The sequence below is a fragment of the Dermacentor albipictus genome, chromosome 3 (genome assembly GCF_038994185.2).
Source record: "Dermacentor albipictus isolate Rhodes 1998 colony chromosome 3, USDA_Dalb.pri_finalv2, whole genome shotgun sequence".
Classification (NCBI taxonomy): Eukaryota; Metazoa; Arthropoda; class Arachnida; order Ixodida; family Ixodidae; genus Dermacentor; species Dermacentor albipictus.
This window is the reverse complement of record NC_091823.1, coordinates 15,157,941-15,174,082: the sequence shown is the minus strand read 5'-3', so window position 1 is coordinate 15,174,082 and position 16,142 is coordinate 15,157,941. Positions and strand designations below refer to the sequence as shown.

Sequence of the window (16,142 nt, the reverse complement as noted above, 5' to 3'; positions counted from 1 at the left end):
GAAAGCGTGATGCAGCAACCAGCGCGTACACTTCCGCAGCCTATACAATCGAAATAAATGCAGGGAGTTCGTTTAATTTGCAAGGCGTTAAAAGTACGAACAGAGGTCCACAGAAAGGTGGTAGCTTGAAGAACTTAACAGGGGCCGCTGGAGCCACCGTTTTGGCAAGTGGAATGGTCTTCGTCAGGGGCAGCCCTGACTCTACTTAGTCGAAATGTTGGTTTCAGCCTCTGACAGCCCTTGTTTATCATTTGAGGTATCGGTCTTCTCGTGAGCCTCCTTCGTGGTAGAACACCTGTACTGTGCGCGATGAAAACAATATATTTTTTTTATTCGGAAGTGCAGCGTGCGGTCACAACGTGTCATTGTAGAAGTGACACGCTGCTTCCCCAAACCCCATCGCCGCAGTAGTATTACACTCGTACACTCGCAAGCGTGCAGCACACGCTCGGCGCACCTCGCAGCGGAGTGCTGCCTGCAAAGCCTTAGCGCCAAAATGTGGACGCCGCTTAAAAGTACACGAAGGGACTAGATCTATATGACGCCACAAAGACCAAATCTTCCCTAACTGTGGAAAATTCGAACTTTTATTTTTGGCCATCCAGAACACAGTTGTGCAAAAAAAGCAATAAAATGATAACTGAAAAACATTTATTACAATAATAAATAAATAACAAATAAATAATTAGCAATCCGTTTGCTGAACTATATACACAAGTGAAAACTCGGCCAATCTTATCAAAAGCGCTACTACACATGTACGAGTTCCTCATTAAGTTTACTATCCCTCTCTACCCCATCCTCATTGTAGGGCAGCAAACCGATTTTCGTTCTGGTCAACCTCCCTCCCTTTTCTTTTTTCATCTCTCTCTCGCTCTCTTTCCCACGTTTAAGTCAGAACTTAGCTATCTCAAGTGTTTAACTCAGGATCTGAATAATCTGGAGTTGCGATTCGTAGGTTTAAAAACGACGGCAACTTGTCGTATGGGGGAAGAAAGGAAGTGTGGGTACCGAGCACATCGCACTATCGAGTTGTATGCGACGCTCTCCAGTTTGAAAACGTTCTTTTTGTCTTTATCTGGTGATCTAGTTCTTTGTTAGATATCTTTATAAAAGCGCCAGACCTTGGTTTGATATTTAGGCTTCATTGCGAACTATTTACGGTGACAACCTACGGATTCGGTACAAGCTCTGCCTACGAAATCACACTAACTGCGCTTTGTGCCTCGGCGCTAAGACGTACTTCTCGAATGACGCCAGTACTGAAAAAAGGAAAAATGCTTACGCCGCAATGTCGCCGAAATGATCGAATGTAATTGGCTGGCGCTTCAGTGAAAATTATGTTCAAGTTGGAGAACGATGTATTTGCCGCTGCAATCTTAGGTTGTCAGCGACTATACACCAGTGCCCAAGCTGAAGCGCCTAATTGTTTCCACGGCATCGAGAAATGGCACTCAGCGGATATTTTACACGTTAAGCAAGAAAGAGAGGCTGCCCCGTCAAAAATAAGGAATCCACCTTCGTCCAAGGTACCATGGTCGATCGGTGCCGTCTTCACCACCCCCTTGTTCGGCTGTCCGAAGCTGTCTGCGACAAAGCGAAAACATGGATGCCGGTTTCCGACCGAGACTCCGTCTATACGGCGCGGGGCTCCGTGGTGGCGCCAGCGAGCCGACGCCGATATCGACGAAGTGCACAGCAAGCGGAGCGATCGCGTGTGTGTGTGTGCCCTTGAGGATAACAATGGTAGCAAACTGCTGCTTCCTGAGGTGGCAACGTCCCTTTTCACCACACGCGTAAACAAGTCTGAATGAAAGCCGGCTGCTCGTCGGTGACACAAGGAAGTCCTGTAGGCTGCACGCTGCTTGCAGTAACCATCATTAAGGACTCTGGACCAGTCACAGAGGAAGCAAAGCGACAGGAGACGCAGTCGTGTGCATAAGCTACCTTCCTGTGGCTCTTGTTCTCGTCCTAAGAATATAGTCACGTATGCATAAGAAGAAACACATGACGACAAATCTGAAGAAGCTTCAGCTCGAGGCCCCATATACGAAACGTAAGAACATGAGCTCATCATAGGCAACCATTGGGTTAATCTAAATGTAACTTTGACGAGTTTAAAATAAGAAGCTTAGTTCCAGCGATTGTTTGAAGAAGGGTTTTGATTTCGGCCGTGAAAAATTTCGTTAAAACACTGAATACATCACAATTGCTAAATTATTGTTATAAATTCGTTATCTCACAGTATACCTGAAATTGCGGTGCTTTGTTGACCGATGTCTGCTGAAGTCTCCTTCCCAAACGTTTAGCATGCGCTGGAGCGATGCATAATATGCCAGTTGTCAATTCCGGAGCTCTACTTGGTGCAGTCATTATTGTATCCCTCAGTTTTCGACAATATTTTACTATTTCTGCGGTACCTAACATGTTCTTTCAGTAATATCTACAATTAAACGTTTCATTTTGGCTGCTGTGAATATAATTCAAATAATTTTAGTGCAGTCCTGAGTGACAGCGTTTCTATAGGCCTCACACGAAGAATGGTAAATGTTCGTGCTAGCGCGACCCACACAATCGCATCCCCAGCCGCCCTAAATTGACTGTGATCACTCAAAACAGTTGCACAGCCCGATAATCTGATTGAGAGCTTTATTGTAGCCATTCTGGAGGTTATGGTTTGCTATCTCGAACACACAGAGCACCTATTTCATAATGGCTAAAAGTTTAGTGTCGTTATGAAACTACAGCAAAAATAGCGCAAAGCGAAAAACATCCTAACGCTAGCATAATCGTTGTAATAGACGCCAAATTGAAATACCGACGCCAATTCGTCACCGCTAAAACGGCAACAACGCGTGCAAAGTACTGCTCCGCAGTAGTCATCCTCGCACAACACCGCGACCACTTGGACTTGAACGGCGGCGGTGCGCATTCTGCATGTCCTTCAAGCGAATGTCCCCCGGGAACGCTATAGCAGCTACGCCCGAAGCAGCTGCCCCCAACATCAGCCCAATTAACCAGGCCACATGCCCACGCCCAGCGTTCACAGCTCAGATTAGAGCAACCATGTGTAACCGTAAGCAGTCATGTGTAAGCTTGGTTCCTGCGGTTCCTGTTCGTACAGTCCTTGGCATAGTCACATATTAACTAGTTACATATCAACTCACGTATAACCACACATCAACTCAGGTGTCCACGTATACTTTACGCGAAGTTCAACGGTCTGCTGGAAGCGAGGCGCTGTATCAGAAGGCCACGGAGCACTGGGACGCGGTGGCCATGGGACTCCTTCCGCGGCATCCGAAGGCGTGCTTGAAGGCGTCCACCTGGAGCAGCGGGAAGTTGACGCGATCCTGCGGCGGCAGCTCGAAGCGCGTGTCGAACGCCCGCGCCTGGTAGGAGTCGTCGCTGCGCTCGCAGTTGTCGAGCGCGTAGTACAGGAAAAAGAGTTGATCGGAGCTCAGCTCCGGCAGCTGCGCGAACCGGAAGTCCGATCGCCACACCCGCTTCACGGTAAGGAGTTCCTGAAGAAAGCACGCAAACGGTAAGTCACTCTCGTTATGCTGTGAAAGACGCGAAACCATCTGGAGAGAGCGTAACATGTAGGAGGCAACTGGCGCGGAACTTTTCCACCGTCGACAGCAGCGCCAGAACGGACAGCCCAGCGTGTGGTATACATGTGAAAGGGGAAAGGCGCGATGCACATTCGCCGTGGCACTTCATATCGTTTATCACGAGGCAAGAGCGTGCGAGACCAGAAAGTGTCCTGTGTGCGCATGCACCGCGAACACTGCTGAACTTGAGCTCGGCAGCTCTCGATTGGTAATGCACAAAGAGCGGTAAAGCATGACCATAGCTTCTTCTCATCCCTCGCAGCCGGCATCGACAATGCTGGGGCGATAAATGAAAACTTACTAAGTTATCTTGCTTTCTCAAATGCCATTTGTTGTTTGATATAGTAGTACAAAACAGGCAATAAGTAAAAGAAAAATGAATCTTTCAAGGACCCTCTCATTAGTGAAAAGTGCCTATAGCAACGAGCATTCATTCGCCATCGTCGCCATAGTCAGAATTGAGGGACACTAAAGAGAACATGAAGTTGAGCTGCATTAGTAACTTACCCTCACACAATACCAAAAAAGTCACTCCTACCAAGGGAGACAAGCTCGGATGAATGTAAATGCGAGTGGCGACGACCCCTTCAAGTTCCCGCACCAGCTTGCATGACGTCATGAATCTTGGAGGGTCTGTTAGGAGCTGGTTAATTCTTAATCGGTAAAGAGAGGCTACGTTGTATTTTGAAGGAGCCTTAGTGTGCCGTTAGCAAGTTTTGAGGAGGTGTACTTCGACACATCGACTCAATTACAGGGAAATGCATTGAAATTCGTGACGACAGACTGAAGAATACTGGCGCTGTGGTTTAGGCATGTAATCCATGCAGACAAGTGAATAGAAGTTCGGCCTTCATTTTATCTTCTCTTAATCAACATTTAAGGGAAACGAACCAAAAGAATTGTTGTCAAAGCGCACTTTATCAGTTCAAACTGGCATAGTGTTTCTCTGTAGTGTCCCTCTAACATCCATGATAATCACCGAGCACAAAACCTAATGCATTAGGAAAGCACCAACTGTGGTTCTCGTGCTTGTCTAATATTGCAATCATTGTGGTTCGCACCGATCTCTTCGCCCTGTTCACAATCCTTATTGCAGTTATTATCATCCTCAACAGCCGCAGTAACAGTAGTGTGAGACCCGTGGAGAAAAAGCACCTCGCAAGAACCATCACGTGTGTTCGTTTTCACCGTTCAGGCAGCAGGTGTTCCCCTTGCGTTGTCTAATATTTATAAACTAATTTTCCGTCGCTTACGGATTTGTTTAGCTTCCTCTGGCAGCAATTATTCAATCTGACAGACCTCAGTGATCATTATAGCTCTATAGGTAGATTAGTACATGATATGCCTTCCTAATGACACATACCTATTAACCACATTTAACGATTATGAATCTCTTATGTCCCAGTAGCACAGACACATTCCGGAGGATAGGCCAAGACTCGCCACATGCCTAGTGGCATGTCCGGTGGCCCGAAAAAGGTTTTGGACAAATATAAGAAATCAGAAAATTAAGGAAGCTGATGAAAATTGTTGACTATTACAGTACCACGACCACGATCAACAATATAATAAACGTTTTACGTAGTGTCATATTATTAAGCAAAACAGAAACGCGTTTACTGCCACTACTATATTGGGTCGAATCCGCTAGCATATGCCTAAATCCTCAAGAATAGAATAGTCCGAATCATGACAACCAATAGTGAATGGGGAAAGCATAAAAAGGTTTGGTTTAAGTGTATAGCTATGTTCCACGAGCTACGTGAAACCCTCTAAACATAATACGAGTCTTGAATTTCAGCACAGAAAATTTGTTTCTGCTGTTAGGTTCAGACGGCAAAATATTTAAGCTGATTTGCAAAAAGCGCATGTGCATGCTACTACCGCAATATTATTCTATTGTTATAATAATCAGGTTCGCATTATATGCACGGTTTTTCGCTTGGCACGTTTAAAATTTTTTGACGCAGCTGTGCGCAACGATGCATGTTAATATCGAACCAGGCCATGTTGGAGGCGGCAGGGATGGCTTACCTGAAAGGCCCAGTAGGCCGCCATTAAAGCCACCGTCTGCTCCAGGAGCGAAAAGCCTGCGGGGCTGACGTCACTCATACTGCGCATGAAGCTGCTCTTGAGTATGTCCGGCGCCCTCATGTAGTCGCTGACCAGGCACTTGACCGTATCCCGCAGCCGACGGTCGTAGCCCGCAGTGTACAGCAGCGGAGCATCGTCAGAAGGCCCGCTGCTGAACACAAAGTCATTATACAACACCGGCATCAAGCCCCTTATTAGGCGGACGCCGTAGCGGGCAATGTGGAACGCGAACATGGAGCCGTTTGTCGGCACCGAAACATTCATTACGGCCGCAGGCACGAAGAGGCTCTTTTTCTGGATGTCGTACTGCGGTGACGCGTCCAGTGTGCTGACTGAAAAGGACAGACCGGTTGGGCGACCAACGAAGGGCTCGATCTTTTCGGCGAAGCGCACCTCGTAAAGAGCCCGCATTAACTTGACGCTGCTCTTGGTGGAGCCGCGCACTTGATCGAGATGCGCTTGAAGTTGGTACGCGTACGAGGCGTAGCTGGCGTTGCTCATGATCCAGTTGGGATAGAAGTACCGCATCCGACTGGTGGACAGCTTGTGGTTAGCCAGGCGCAAGTCAAACGAGTCGCCGAAGCCATAGCCATGCTTGCGGAACCAAGAAAGTCTGGAGAGTCCGCGCTGAAACACCTGCTCCACCTTAGAAGACCAGACACGCGCGAGGGTGTCGAAGTTGGTGTTTCTTATTTGCCTGAAGAATGCCCGCACGTACATCGCTGGCAGCACGTGTTCCACCTCACCGATGCAGAGGTCGAGTCTGGTGCCGTCCCTAAGGCTCGTGGTGCGGTGGACGAGAATCGAGTGCACCTCTTGAAGAGCGGACGAGGAGGTGAACGCCGCGAAAAGGAGGACCACGCGATAGCCCAGGTAGTTGAGCAGTGCGAGCTGACTCGGTGACACATTTGGTTTTAGTAGACGCTCAAAGTAAGAAGGGGACTTTACCAGTATTTCTGTACCATCTCCAAGAGCGGTGTAGCGCAAGAATATTACGTCCAACATCAACTTGACGGCAGTTCCCATATCACCCAGAGGGGTCAGGCGGTAGTTCTCGGAACCGAAGTACCGTACGGACGGTGTAACGGCAAAGTCGCAGATGGTGAACATGGTTTCCATTATTAGTCTCGAAGTTTCTTCGACCTCAGGACCTGCCGTCACCATTCCGATCGCCTCCCGTACACTGGCGGTAATCAGGTTCGACAGATGTACCCCTGGAGAGCTGCGTCGTTGGAAGAGAGCGGGTTCATCGAGGCCGATGACCATTACGCCCGCCTTTTCCGGGTGAACGTCGATAGACAGAGTGGCGAGAGGTTCGAGGTTCAATTCTCGGGCAAGCTTTCCAGCCACTTCCCAGGGATTGGGAAGAGATACCTCATAGGACCGGTCGATTGGCCAGGACACGCCAAGTAGTTCACTGACCATACTCTTCACGGCGGCGACTCGCTCCTGTTCAACCTCGTGGACGCATGCGCTTAGCAGGTTGCGCGCTATCCTTACGTCGTTATTGCCGTAGTCATTGATGTACCGGAGCACACTGGCCTGAATTTGTTTCGCCATCATCGAGTTTGTCGATGTGGCAGCACCTGGTGCCGGCGGGGGCCACATTCGAGTACGATTGACGCAGACGTCTTCGTAGAAGTTTTCGCAGGGGTCACCTAGCACGAAACTGGATAAATATCGTGCCTCCTTGTCGCAATGCGCCGTGGCGCAGTAGTACGTGTCCATCTGAGGCACTACCCCTGTTTCAAGCGGGATGCGCGGATAACTTGTAACGGTCATATCTGGAGGCTCCCAAGTCTCTGGAAGTTCTGGAATGGAATAGGGCTGCGTTCGAATTGTGTGCGATAATGTTGGTGCTGATGACGACGTTGTGGTCGGGCTGTGGACGGCGAACCAACCATGATGCATTTCGGTGAGGAACATCAGAAGGATTATCCAGCCTGCGCAAACAAACGCGGCACTCACACCGAAACTGCTCTCTGGATATAAGGACACCGTGCTGTCCTTGTAAAACCAGAATTTTCGGTCGCCTTCGTAGGGTATTGAAACGACTGCAGCAAGCTGGGCTTCTGGCTCTGGTACTTGAAGGAACATTGGCTTCACGTCCTGTCCAGAAAGCATTTCTTCGTGCTCACGGTACTCATCTTCAACGCTTTCTTCAACTTGGTGTCCTTCGACTTCTTCACCCTCAGGGCTGAGATTTTCAACGTTCTCCTGGAAGTCGTAGAGCTCAGAAACACCTTCCTCAAAACTGGTTTCCTGGTGATCCATATGCGCAGGAAAGCTCTCAACAAGGGCGGCGTGAGTCGGTGCACTGTATATGGTACTGATCTTTTTGACGGAAGCGTTTATTGGCTCGGCGCCTGCGGCACTCACTTTGCGACTTTCTTGCTTAAGACCGGGCCGTTCGCCAATTTCCTCCTCTCCATCGACGGCCGGTACATCATTGCCTGGATTCTCTCCGGTGGCTTGTTGGATGTCAGGGTAGTCACGTAGCGCAGGCGTTGCCTCCTCAGGCTCCAGTGCCAATGGTTCTACGGTAGGCACGCGGTGTTTCTCCTCCTCTTCGGCTTTCGCGTAGTTATTTCGAGGCTTCGGGTCATGAGATGCTCGCCTCGAGCTCGTTTTAGGCTGCGGTTGAATTTCTGTCTTCGCGGCGCTTTCCCTTCGATGTTTCGTTGCTGTCGGTGCCATTCCGGTGCTCTCGCATGCTCGCATCTCCTTAGCTTTTGGCGCGGCAGGCGTATTCTTCGAGTCTTCGTTGTCCTTTTTAGACACAGAAGCACGCTTGCCAGTGGTACCACTTTCCCCCTCTCGATGCATAGAAGCGCGTCTACCTTTAGCATCGCTTTGCTCCGGATGCGCGGTAACGGGACTCGTTACAAGTCCAACGTCCAACAAAGTGTCCGACAACTTCGTCGTCACGATGCAATTGTCTTTGTGGAGGTCGTCAACGTTTCGCAAAGCATCGGTGCCATCAACAGCAGCAATGGCATTCCCCTCAGGAGCATCACCAGGCTCTTTCTCAGTAGTCGAAGACTTCTGTTGACGATCCGCGGAATGCTTCCTCTTGTGCTTTTCCGAAAGACTTTTCGACGGCCTTCTCTCTAAGGACGGCCTTCTCAGGCCATCCTTTATACCGTAACGTGTAGTCTGCGAAGAGCTGGCAACACTTGTCATACTCCTCGGTGTTACGAAGGTATCAGATTCTTCAGAATCTTCTGGAGCGCACTTAGAACACGACGACAGAAAGCTGAGCGTTGAAAGATATCTGCATGGATGCCGAAGTGGCAAAGGGCACAGCTGTGGTTTTTCCCATGGCTGCGGCGTTGCGGTTGCCCGATCTCTAGATATGCAAGTCGACCTGTCGCAAACAGTAACTACGTCCTGTTTCCTCCAAACGTCCGTGATGGTGGCATTTTCGAGCTTGTTCTTCCCGTTGGGGGCGCTTTCTCTTTTCGTCTCGGAGGAATGTCGGCGCTGCCAGTTCTCAGCGAAGCCAGGAGCGCCTGGCATGTCGGTGACCAGAAAGCTACCCAATTTCTTTACAGTTACCTTAGCGCCCTCTGCGTTCTTATTAACAAAGCTCGTCAAGTCCTGCCTCTTCCCAGGTTCGTTATCCATTTCCGGTCTTTTTCTTTGAACGTTCGATAAGCTAGAAATCGAATGCTTCAAGCGTTGGACAGCGTCGACGTCGTTCGGTGCAGGCCAATCTGTATCGCTCGGAGTGCTAGACTTCTTTGCAAAAGATTCGTCCGAGGTAGTTTTCATGGAAGAAATTTTCTTGTCTCCCTCGTCATCTTCATCCGGAAGAAGGTTCCCGTGAATAAACACACTTCCTCTGCGGCGGATGCCTATCTTTTTTGGTGTCGTCTCTGTCGGAAGATTTGCAAAGCGTGCTCGAGGTCGACCTTCTAACTTCGACGCCTCGCCACTTGCTTCAGCTTCGGCTGGCTTAGTTTTGATCTTTGGTCCCACTGCCAATGACAGGGATGGCTTCAAAAAAGAGCAGTCTTCATCGAGCAATGAAGTCTCGATACTTCTTTCGGAGCCTAAATTTCTGAAGGAAAGTGACCTGTTGGGTGAAACTGCAGTTTTGAGGATAGATTTCGCCACTGGACGGCTTTCCGGAAATGACTGCTGCTGCTCCTGCTGCAGGAGTGTTTGCTGCTGTGGCAGCTCCGTGCGAACTTGGGGTGGGTATGCCGAGCGGTTCGGGAACATGAGACTTTCTTGCGACTCTCGTTCCATGGAGCTCATGGACAATTGGTCAGAAAAACGGCCATCAAAATACTGATCTCTGATCGCTGTCTGAAGCGCATTGTCAGAAGCTTTCTTTAGTACCTTGGCGGCGTCAAGCGTGTCTTTGGCTTGCCTCGTCATGATGCTGACCTTCCCGGAAAGGTCGTAAGCAGCGGCAGTGAGTGGTGGAAGGCGCCTATCCTGGTAAGGTTGAGCTGGCGGAGGTCGAAAAGGCGGCCACTCGTTGAACGGTCCTTGCCGAGCGTAGCTCGATGGAGCGTCAGGTGTCATTCTCATAGAGTAGACGTCAATCGGGGAAGACTGAACTGCTCTAAGGAGTGCTTCCCCCTTCAAAGGGCTTACGGGATGATCTGTGTAGTACAATAACTCGGAGCGGCCTACAGTTGGCAAGTAGTCGAAATACTGAGAAGCGCTTTGTGCCTGGACGGAAAATGGGTCATAATTGATAGCCGGTGCTTGCCAACCTGCAGTGGACTCTCCTAGGCTGCCAAGAGTGCGTGCTGTGTCATCTGCAAACACACTTCTATCATCCTGGTCTGCCAAAAGGGCAGGCCTGTCAGAGGGCTTGGCGCCCTGAAACACATCGGTCGAATCTTGGAGCCTCGTCCAGTGGCGATCCATATCATATTGCGTGGACACCCGTGGTGAGTCTCTGTCCTGTAATTTTCGTTGCGGGCTACGAGAAAGTCTCTTCGCAGAACTTTTGCGTGACATCCTCGCTTTGCGCAGGAGATCGCTTGCCGGCGTGGAGGTGCCTGATGCGGAATCGATGTTGTTTCTTGTGGACGGTTGCCGGAGACCATGGGATTTCTTGCGCACGACTCTCGTAGCCGCCAGATGACGCCTCACACCCTTGGGAATCTTTTTCGCGGAGTCCTCCAGGCTATCAGAATCGCTGTCCTTATCGACGGAGTCAGACTTGAAGGCGGAATCTTTGCGAGACACCGACGACATAAAGTCGCCGCCGTAGCCTAAGCTTGTCGTGTCCAAGTCCATGTCGACCGTGAATTGTCTCTTCTTGCGGATTCTTTTCGTGGATTCTTCGAGCAGATCTGCTTCCATTGAATCCGTACCGACGTCTGACGTCATGGGCGGGTGCAGTACTTTCTTCTGGTGGCCGTAGATGTCGCAGCAGCGGCCGCAGCACTTGGTGCAGCAGCACAGCCGCGTTATGTACGGCTTCGGTGGCTGTGGTATGCGGCACACCAATGGCGCCGCGAAGTCCAGCAGCTGGCGTTCGTGGCTTTCGATGTTGTCGCGCAGCCCTTCCAGTTCCTCGTTCATCATATCGAAGAATATCTCGAAGCCAAGCTCTTGCTTCTGGTCTTCGGTTGATCTGGGCGCGGACACCGGCGACCACTCCACTTCGCTCTCGAACTCGTCCTCTCTGTTCGAAAATTCGCGCACATCTTCCAGGCCCTCGGTGTCTTCGGCGTTCGGCCTCTTCTTCTTGTCCTTGCGCTCACGACGCTTGTCTCGCTTGTCCTTCTTGCGTCCTCTCTTACGCTTGTTCTTGGGCGCCTTGATCACTTCGTTGTCTTTAGCAGTCAGAAGGTCTTCCGCGCCTTCATCTGACATTAACAAGCTGCGCGCCTTGTCGGACTTGCCGGCCATGTTCTTGGAACTTCTTTCCCAGGGCAGCAGACAACGAATGGTTGAGCGTGGAGCTGGAAACGAGAGTACCTTCTCGCCGCAATAAGGGCCACCCGAAGTCTTCGGTTGCGTCGAGAGGAAGTGCAGGGATAGCGCGATGCTGGTTGACGAGGCCTACAAATGCTGGAGCAGCTCGCTCGGCATCACGCTGAGATCGCGCTCCCCTCGAGCTTTTTCTCTCGTTGTCCTTTTTATTGAGCAATGGTACTTACCCACTAGGGGAAGGCAGAGAAGAAGCAGGTAAAATTATTTTAAGATTAATGATAAAAGAAATAATACTACATGCATACCTCAAATAATTTGTACCAAGCTTTAAAAAATGTTTTATATCTTTGGCAACTGAGACAAACGGAATATTGTTCCTGTTGCCTCTCCTCCGTCTCGTGTCCCCGTCGCATAGCGCCGGCATTGCGTCAAGTTAAACCAACAAGCCCGATGTAAACGCAAATTATTGAAACAGAGTCATGCCTGGAGATTTTATGGGTGTGAGTGAAGTTATCTCTGCCTGCAACTTGCAGCGTTGGGGTCTGCTATCGCTCGCCGACTTCATCAAGCGAATTCACTGCGAACTTAAACAGCTAATTGGACTTTGTGCAAAACAGATTCCCAACGACATCATCCACTCTTGCCGGAGACTTGAATTACCCTGACATTGGGTGGCAGTTGTTCAGACCCCCAAAACGGCACAGGAAAGCAAGAATGACAAAATTTTCTTGATGTGCTCGCCTTGTTTATTTTACAACAAGCTGTCTCCGTACCCACACGCGGCCTTGCAATCTTTGGCCTCCCACTAACCACACACCCGGAAAATATGAAAATCTATGTGAATCTATTGCGAATTTTATGCAACAAATCAAGTTCCTGAAGCAAGAAAGAAAATGGTAGTTGATTATTCGTGCGCTAACTCTGAAATGATAAACGACGAAATCTAATCCTTTGCGGCAGACTTCTTATGTTCATTCCATCTGAACGGAATAGATGAAAACTGGAGAATCGTTCGAGGCAAACTCAATAAACCACAAATACATTCCGAAGGTTGTAATCACATCGCCTACACAAAACGCGTGGTTTACCACGAACTTCAAATGCTGCATAAACAAAAAGAAGCGCTTATATTCAAAAGCCAAACTCACAGGATCTAGTTGAACTTGGAAACTTTACCATGAACATGCGCTGCTTTGTCAGAATGAAATTCAGAAAGCTCAAAATAAGTTCTACAATCACGACATTTCCACCCTTCTACGAAGCAACCCAAAAAAGGTTTGGAGTGTGATTAACCCCAAGTACTCTTCAAAGACTCATACATCAATTAATAAGGACAAATAATTTTTTCCACCGGCAGAGACAGTTGAGCAACTTAACAGTCTTTTCAGCTCCGTATTTGCCGATAAACTTCCCCTTCCTTCTGATCTGCAATTTACCTGTCTAAGTGCTAACGTAAATGACGTAACCATCACCCATCAGGGCATATCAGCAGCTATAGATCGGTTGCCAATTCGCTCTTCACCAGGTCCTGACGGCATATGCCCAAAACTTCTCAGCTAACTCAGCCGTTCATATGCCGCATTTTAGCGGCTTTGTTCTAGCAGTCTATCGACTCCGGGTGTGTGCCAGATGACTGAAAAATAGCTCACGATATTCCCGTACTAAAATCCGATGACCCTTCAAAATTTGGGAGGCGCTTAAGCTTCGCCTTTAAAAGTGGAACGCGATAGCGTTCAAAGACCCTTTACTGTTTTTCGTGCATCCCTACAACTGCAGCTTATGCGACCGTAACGTTTACCGGGAAACGCTGGCTGCAAACGCTATGGACAAAGGCGAGCTTTCTGGTAGAAACGCGGCCTCTTGCGTGGGTCTATATTTTGTTATTGTTTCGCATTTTAATATTTCACTCTGAGTAGAGCTAAAAAAAGTACATGCGCTGTCGCTTTTTTTTTTATTTCATTACATTTGTTTGTGGGCTGCAGTTCTCAAAATTCTAAGGAATAACTTTGTAAAGAATGAAAGCAAAGTATGAGAAACTTTGGTGGCATGGAAGTGGTTGGGTACGCGTGGTTCGGAATTTGGTTCGAAATTCTTTTCGCCGAGGTGACGTCCTACGCCGGACACCGGATTTTCTGCGACACGGGCTCCTTAACGTTCTCGCGTTAATAGCTTCGAATAAGAATTATTTTGCTAACATGGCTTGCAAACTTCTCGGGCATATCATATCATCAGCAGTTATGAAATATCTAACGAAGCACATTTTTTTTTCTTTCATGATCAGCATGGCTTGCTTAAAGGGTGTTCCTGCGAAATGCAACTGTTCGAATTATTTATTGATCTCCATAACACCATACATTCTTTATCGGAAGTGCATGGCGTGTTTATAGATTTCAAGATAGCTTTTAAAAATGTTCCACATATCCGGTTAATAAAGAAACTTACACACCTAACCATAAACACGAAAATTCTCAAGCTGTCTGGGAGCGGCCTTTCACGGGCCGCTCCCTGACAGCTTCTGTAAATCAACACCTATCTTACCTAGCCGAACTTGAATTTGGGGTGCCCCAGGGAACCATACTTAAACCAATTTTATTTCTAATATAAGTGAAGGACCTAAACGCTAACATATGCTCTTACAGTACGATTGTTTGCAGGCGAGTGCGCGATATATAGACCGGTCACTAATACCTCGGATGTTGACAGGTTCCAGGATGATCTAAACAAAATTAATAAAAGGTGGAAACAAATGTATTAAAATGAAAATTCGTTGTATTTACTACATCAAACCCCGCAGTCGAATGCCGTTGCGCAATAAATAACAGGCTCATGGAAACGGTGCCTAATGTAAGATATTTAGGAATTATTTTAACATCGGATATTTCGTGGAATCGCCGTATAGGCAAGGTTGTTAGCAAAGCATCTCGCGCACTAGTGTTCATTAGGCGGAACCCACACTCTGCTAACACCGATACAAAACTACTAGCTTACATTGCATTAGTACGTTCAAAAATAGAGTATGCATCTACAATGTGGAACCCTCATCAATTATACCTGATCAACAAACTGCAGTCGCTTCAGGGCAAAGCCACTCGTTTCCTTGCAAGGAAGTACTCTCGAACATTTAGCGTAACAGAGATAAAAACATCGCTCAAATTACCTTAACTTGCAGATCGTAAGCGTCAGGCACTGCTGTCCTTTTTTTAAAAAAAAAAAACTTTATCAGAATCATTCATTCTTCGCCACCCGTTACATCACGCTGGCTAATCGCGTTTTTCCTCGACTAGACGATTCCTTTAAAGTGCAGCCTATTTTTTTACTCGCCACTTCTTGTTGCTATCAGACACTGGAATGAGCTCTCAGAAGATGTTGCATGTCTTACCAATCATGATACAATTGTTAGCTACTTAAGGAGCACATTTTTATGAACATTTTTATTTTATTATTAGGTTTTATTTCCTACTTCCAGCACTTCCAGATTCAGTTCACTTGTGTCATGTTACTGCTTTATTTTTCTTTCCTTTACTCCTCGGTTCAGTGTACCTCGTGCAAGGTACCTGGAAACTGCAGGCCTGCTATTGGTTATTTGGTCAAGGTAATTCTCGCTCCGTTATATTACATTAACTATGGTGTGTATAGGAATTTATATTGCAACGTTTGCATCATTGTGTATTCGCACACAGTTTTATGTTAACTCTAGTGTGTACTAAATTCATTGTCTTGTGTCGCGCCTTCTCTTCCTCTTCCTTTTTTTCCGTTGCTTAGTTACTTTCAATGAATTACAATGCATTTTCCTTTCGTTATCATTTCCCCCCTACGTAATGCCCCCACCGGGCCATTAGGGCAACTGAATAAAAAATATAGGCTAGCAAGCTTCATAGAATAAAGAAAAACAATACTTTGTGCGGGAAGCAAGGTTTCCCGGTCAGGTGTTGCTGATTATGGATGCCGAAGGGAAAACCCGCGTCAAGGAAAGCAGCCTCCGTATTGTTCATAGACTTACTGCGTCGCTCAAAGTACGGCCGGTATACGGCCGCTGGATAAAGAAGAAAGGTGCGGCCTGCCCCATCCGCCGAGCTTCACGGCCGGCCATTCCAGGGAAATGCAAGTCGTCTGAATTCCGCTGCAGCAAGGAGGGACTCGTTTTTGCGGCCGACAAATAAATTTTGTCTTCGGAACCTTGTCACAGCAAGCAGTGTAAGGTTCGGTGTTATAAGTAAACCTACGGGCCCACTAAACGCGGCCTTTGACGAATTGTCAGCAATGTTATTATGCACAAAGCCACGATGTGCAGCAGTCCACAGAAACAGAATTTCTTTAATGTAAGATGGAATAGAAAATGCAGCGACCGGTGCAGTAGTGAATTATTCGTACTTTCAAGCGAGTCGGGGACTGAGAGACAGTCGGCCATCATGATTGTATATGACACATTGTCGGCAATTTTGCATAGGGATAAGCAAATGGCCAGGAATTCAGCCACAAAAATCAACGTGTAATCCGTAAGACAGAGAGCAAAGCTCCATGAAAGTGACT

The 16,142-nt window shown here is 48.0% G+C and overlaps 1 protein-coding gene across 1 annotated transcript; it reads right to left on the bottom strand.

Annotated features, from left to right (window-relative positions):
• Positions 1 to 560: 560 nt before the first annotated feature.
• Positions 561 to 11,791, bottom strand: LOC135917483 (uncharacterized). Its single transcript, XM_065451049.2, has 2 exons — positions 5,649 to 11,791; positions 561 to 3,524 (listed from the first exon to the last, which is right to left on the bottom strand). The coding sequence occupies exons 1-2, from the start codon at positions 11,586 to 11,588 to the stop codon at positions 3,246 to 3,248; spliced, it is 6,219 nt and encodes a 2,072-aa protein (XP_065307121.2). The 5' UTR covers positions 11,589 to 11,791; the 3' UTR covers positions 561 to 3,245.
• Between the last annotated feature and the right edge of the window lie 4,351 nt (positions 11,792 to 16,142).

Bases quoted from the DNA above. Each gene is read 5' to 3' on its own strand.
- LOC135917483 (XM_065451049.2), bottom strand. From the start codon at position 11,588: ATGGCCGGCAAGTCCGACAAGGCGCGCAGCTTGTTAATGTCAGATGAA. The intron at 3,525-5,648 runs GTAAGCCATCCC...TGCTTTCTTCAG, and splicing joins CGGCCTACTGGGCCTTTCAG to GAACTCCTTACCGTGAAGCG.